A 4,349-nucleotide genomic window follows, 5' to 3' on the forward strand; every position below is an offset into this window, starting at 1 on the left:
CCCCTCCCGTCCTCCGGGGCCGGGGCCGAGCCCCCGCGGGCCGCCGCCCTCCGCCGGCCCCGCCGTGCGCGAACCGGGCCCCGGGGGAAGGGTAGCGGGGTCCCGGAGGGGCGACGCCGGGAGCCCGGGGTGCCCGGGGCGGGGCGGGAGCTCAGGAAGTGACACGGCGGGGCGGGGAAGCGGCGGCAGCGGGCATGGCAGCGCGGCGGGCGTGAGCGGGCGGGCGGCGAGACCGGCACCGGCACCGGCCCGCAGGTGAGGGGCGAGGGGCCGGGACCGCGTGGCGGCGGCTGCGGCTCCGGGAGGGCCGGGTTGGGGCTCACCGGAGGGCCCCGCTCGCCGGCGGGGCTTCGGCACGGCCCGGCCTGCTCCGGGCTCCCGGTACCGGGTGCCTTCCTCCTCGCGGAGCAGCCGTGCCGGGCCGGGCCGCCGCCTCGCCTCGCGTGGCACCGCCCCGCTGCAGCAGCAGCCCCGGCGCCCCGGGGCCGGCTGTCCCGGCTGCCCCCCGGGGGCCTCGAGCCCTGCCGCCGCGCGGAGACCTCCCCGGGGCGCCCGGAGCCGCTGCGGCTCCCGCGGGAGAATTTATCAAGTCGTTAACGACGCCTTAACGGGAGCCGCTAACCGGCACCTGGCTTTGGAGAAACACGTCTAAGTTAGGGGGCCGGGAGGCAGCCCGGTGGGCTTCCAGCCGGCTGGCCGGGCAGCGCTCGCTTTGGCACGGCTGGGCTCACGGGGGGAGCGGAGCAGCAGCTCCGCGGTGTGTGCGCCCCGTCTCGTCCCTCAGGGGGTGCGAAGACGCGAGGAGAGCTCTCGGAGCGGGGAGGAACGTCTGCGCGGGGCTATCGCGTCCCTGCGCCTAGGCAGGGCGGCCCGGAGCTGAGATCCTGCTGTTAAAACGGGGGTGAAGTAGGCAGGAGAGCTGTGAGAGGGTTTGGGTGGAGGTTAAGCTGGCGTGTGGGCCAGCAGGTGAGGCTTGGCGAGGGCGGAGAGCAAGTAAAAGTTGTTTGGGTCTCCTCACGACCTCATGGCAGGGCCCCAGCCGGTGTTAAGGTTACCCAAATTGGGGAGGATTCAGCCGATTTCAGTTCGGTGGCATGGTCGGGCTGGAGCACGTGTGTGTGGTGAGCAGGCTGAGCGGGCTCAGCTGTGGCAGAAAGCACCGAGCTGCTTCTGGCACCCCACCAGGCTGCCAGGGAGGCGGCGCAGCCCCCGGCCCTGGGGGTGTTGAAGGGACACGGGCTGGCGGCCCTGGGGCTCGCAGGGAGCCTCGCGGGACTCCTGCCCCGCACGTCTCCTCGCTCACCGTTGGGTTTGTCTGTTTGGTTCCAGGCTGCGGTGTCCGACATGGATCTCCTCGTGTTCTGCCCCTTTCTGCTGGTGCTGGTGCTGCCCCGGGGCGGCCTGGCAGACGTGGAGAAGCAGAGGGTGGACTCCGGCTTGGAAATCTGTATCCTTCTCCTCAGGCCCTCGCCTCCATCATGCTCGTATCTGGCGGGGCTGGAGAGCGCTCGCACGCGCGAGGAGGCTCAGAGACGGCACAAAGGGGAACGTGGGGATGGAGGGGAGAGGAGGGAAGGGTCTTCAGGCTGTGATTACTGCTAATGAGATGAAAACGAGCTCCGAGGGCCCGGCTCGGTCTCTTAGGGGGAGATGTGGAGGGGCCAGGCTGGCACTGTGTGCCCGGGGGAGCGGGAGCGTGCTGTGGCGCTGGCAGCGTGGGGCCCTTGACTGCGCTGCAGATAAGAAGCTGTTCGAGGTGAAGCGCAAGGACCAGATGAACGCCCTGAAGAACCTGATCGAGCTCAACGACGTGAACCAGCAGTACAAAATCATCGACATCATGCTCAAGGGACTCTTCAAAGTGAGCGTGGGGCAGGGGACGCGTTTGGGCCGTGGTGGCGCTGGGGAGGGCGGGCAGGGAATGAGGTGACAGCAGGGGCCAAATAGTCGAGCGGGGAGCAGAAAGGAGGGCACGGTGGGGCACCCCCTGGGGGCTCAAGGGCTGCAGGGAGGACAGCGGGGCAGGGAGGGCAGAGGGATGGGGCAGTGACCGAGGGCTCTTGCAGGTGCTGGAGGACTCGCGGGCAGTGCTCATAGCTGCGGACGTGCCCCCGGACGGGCCTTTCCCTCAGGACGAGAAGCTGAAGGACGGTAGGTCCTCCCGGCTCCTCAGCCCCCACTGCTCTGGTGCACCTCCCTTTTCTTGTGGGATCGGTGCCGGGTAGGGATAAATCCCCCTGCGCAGACACCAGGCATCCCCTGTTCCCCCCTCTTTCTGTGGGGGACCCTACTGCTGTCTCCCTGACCCGTTTGCACTGGGGGTGCCACCCCTTCAACCCCAACCTCCCCATCTCGCCACAGACACGCTCAGGACCCTGTCCTGCCCGGGAGGGCCATGGGGGTGGGTCATCCCGCAAAGCCCCCCATACAGCTCTTGCTCTCGATCCCCTTTCCTGGGTGACACCACGTGGATGTAGGATTTCACAGCCCGCGTCACCTCTCCCTTACCCCATCTCCATCCTCAGCATCTCATGGCTGGCATCTGCTGGCAGTGCCTGGGACAAGGCCTGGGGTTTTGGGGTGCGTTGGTGTGCGGGACGGGCTGCCAACGGGGCCGGTGCCTCTCGTCCCCAGCCTACTCCCACGTGGTGGAGAACACGGCCTTCTTCGGGGACGTCGTCCTGCGCTTCCCCAAGATCGTGCACCACTACTTCGACCGCAACTCCAACTGGAACAACCTCATCCGCTGGGGCATCGGCTTCTGCAACCTGACGGGCGTCTTCGAGCGGGGGCCCCACTCCCAGCTCCTGGGGCTGGTACGGCCCCGAGCCCCCCACCGCCACTGCGGCCACCCCCTGCTGTCCAGGGGGCTGCGGGGAGAAAGGGAGGGTGGGGGGCAGAAAGAGGAGCTGCTGGGGGGCTGCTGAGTGCACCCCGCATCTGAGCGGGTCTCACGTCTTGGGCTGGGGGACGGGGGAGGGCAGGAGCTGGTGGCAGTGGTCTCTGCTTTGCTCCGCAGATGGCTCAGGAGCTGGGCATCAGCGAGAAGTCCCCCGATTACCGCAATCCCTTCAAAGCCGACCACTCCGAGGTAAGGCAGCCGATCCGCGTGGGTCCCCCTCGGCCCCCCACGGTCAGCGGTGACTCTGGTGGGATTTTGGTGGGTCGTGCTCTGCGGGGGGATGCGGCAGGGGATGCCGAGCTCCAACTCCACTCTCCAACAAAACGATGAGTTTTTAGTGTCTTTTGCAATGCCATAGCCTGTCCGCATCCCTTCCTTTACCGGGCAGGCAAAACACTTTCTGCATCCGTGTCATGTCATCCTGACACCTCCCTGGAGCCAAATTAGCCCGGTGTAGGAGCCGTGGGTTCGTTAGCAGCCCCCCGGCTGACCATGCTGCCCCTCCCCAGTTCTTCCCCAGCGCCGACACCTTCCAGAAGGCGCTGCGCGAGGAGGAGAAGCGGAGGAAGAAGGAGGAGAAGCGCAAGGAGATCCGCAAGGGCCCGCGCATCTCGCGCTCGCAGTCGGAGCTGTAAGCACCGGGCTGCACCTCCACGGGGCCGGCTTCGGGGCGGGGGCCGGGCCCTGTGCCCACAGGGCTGCTCCCACCCGTGGGGCCGTGCCGCCTCCGCCCGCGGGTGGGCCGGGGAGCCCGCCGTGCTGCTGCTTGTGAGTTTTGGGGTGGTTTTTGTGTTTTGTTTGCCCCGGTTATACCTGGCCTCTGCCCGCTCGCTACCTCTGCCCGACCCCGTGCCCCGGGGGCCGCTTTCCCGTACGGCCGGCGTTCCAGCTGCGGCCCCACGGTGGGAAGGCCGGCTCCCAGCCCAGCTGGTGCCTGGCGGGGACAGCGGGGCGCGCGGCTCCCCCCCGAAACTCCCTCGGGGACCCACAGCGGCAGCGGGACCATCGCCGGGATGGTGCTGGGGTGGGGGCCGTGCCACGCTGCCTTCAGGGAAGGGGAAACGTCCTTCGGTTCTTCGTGCAGAGCCGGCGGCGGGGACGCGCGCCGGAGCGGGGCGTGCCTCGTGTCTCCCGAATAAACCCCACTTTCTGTTGTTAATTTTTTTTTTAACGAAGACCAGCCCGTCTCCTGGTGCTGTTTCCGTGCGAACCGGGTCCCGCTGCCCCCTGCCGCCCACCCAGCGTCCCGGCGGGGCCGTGGTGGGGCGGGCGGGGGCAGGAGCCAGGCCCGTGGGCGCCGCGCGTGCCCCACGCGTGTCCCTCCCGGCGCGGGGTGGCGCGCCTCGCCGCGCGCGCGGAGCCACGCCCCCTCCTCATGAATATTCAGCGGGAGGGGGCGTGGCCTCGCATGCTAATCGCAGCTGCTGATCGGTGACGCGCCCTCACG

The 4,349-nt window shown here is 68.8% G+C and overlaps 1 protein-coding gene across 2 annotated transcripts in view; it reads left to right on the plus strand.

Annotated features, from left to right (window-relative positions):
• Window positions 1-4,077, plus strand: part of LOC308176095 (coiled-coil domain-containing protein 134-like) — a gene marked incomplete at its 5' end in the record, with an annotated part of 40,187 nt that extends 36,110 nt beyond the window's left edge. Inside the window, 7 exons of one of the 2 annotated variants that reach the window (XM_080551332.1) lie at window positions 97-255; window positions 1,330-1,447; window positions 1,740-1,861; window positions 2,067-2,151; window positions 2,635-2,816; window positions 3,020-3,091; window positions 3,412-4,077. In XM_080551332.1, the coding sequence (XP_080407458.1) occupies window positions 1,345-1,447; window positions 1,740-1,861; window positions 2,067-2,151; window positions 2,635-2,816; window positions 3,020-3,091; window positions 3,412-3,537 (690 nt within the window). In that variant the 3' untranslated portion in view covers window positions 3,538-4,077. Of the gene's footprint in view, window positions 1-96; window positions 256-1,329; window positions 1,448-1,739; window positions 1,862-2,066; window positions 2,152-2,634; window positions 2,817-3,019; window positions 3,092-3,411 lie in introns of those variants that run through there. The other variant, XM_080551333.1, reaches the window with a different exon arrangement.
• Between the last annotated feature and the right edge of the window lie 272 nt (window positions 4,078-4,349).

The sequence above is a fragment of the Anser brachyrhynchus genome, assembly GCF_964034855.1.
Source record: "Anser brachyrhynchus genome assembly, chromosome: 1".
NCBI classification, from domain to species: Eukaryota; Metazoa; Chordata; class Aves; order Anseriformes; family Anatidae; genus Anser; species Anser brachyrhynchus.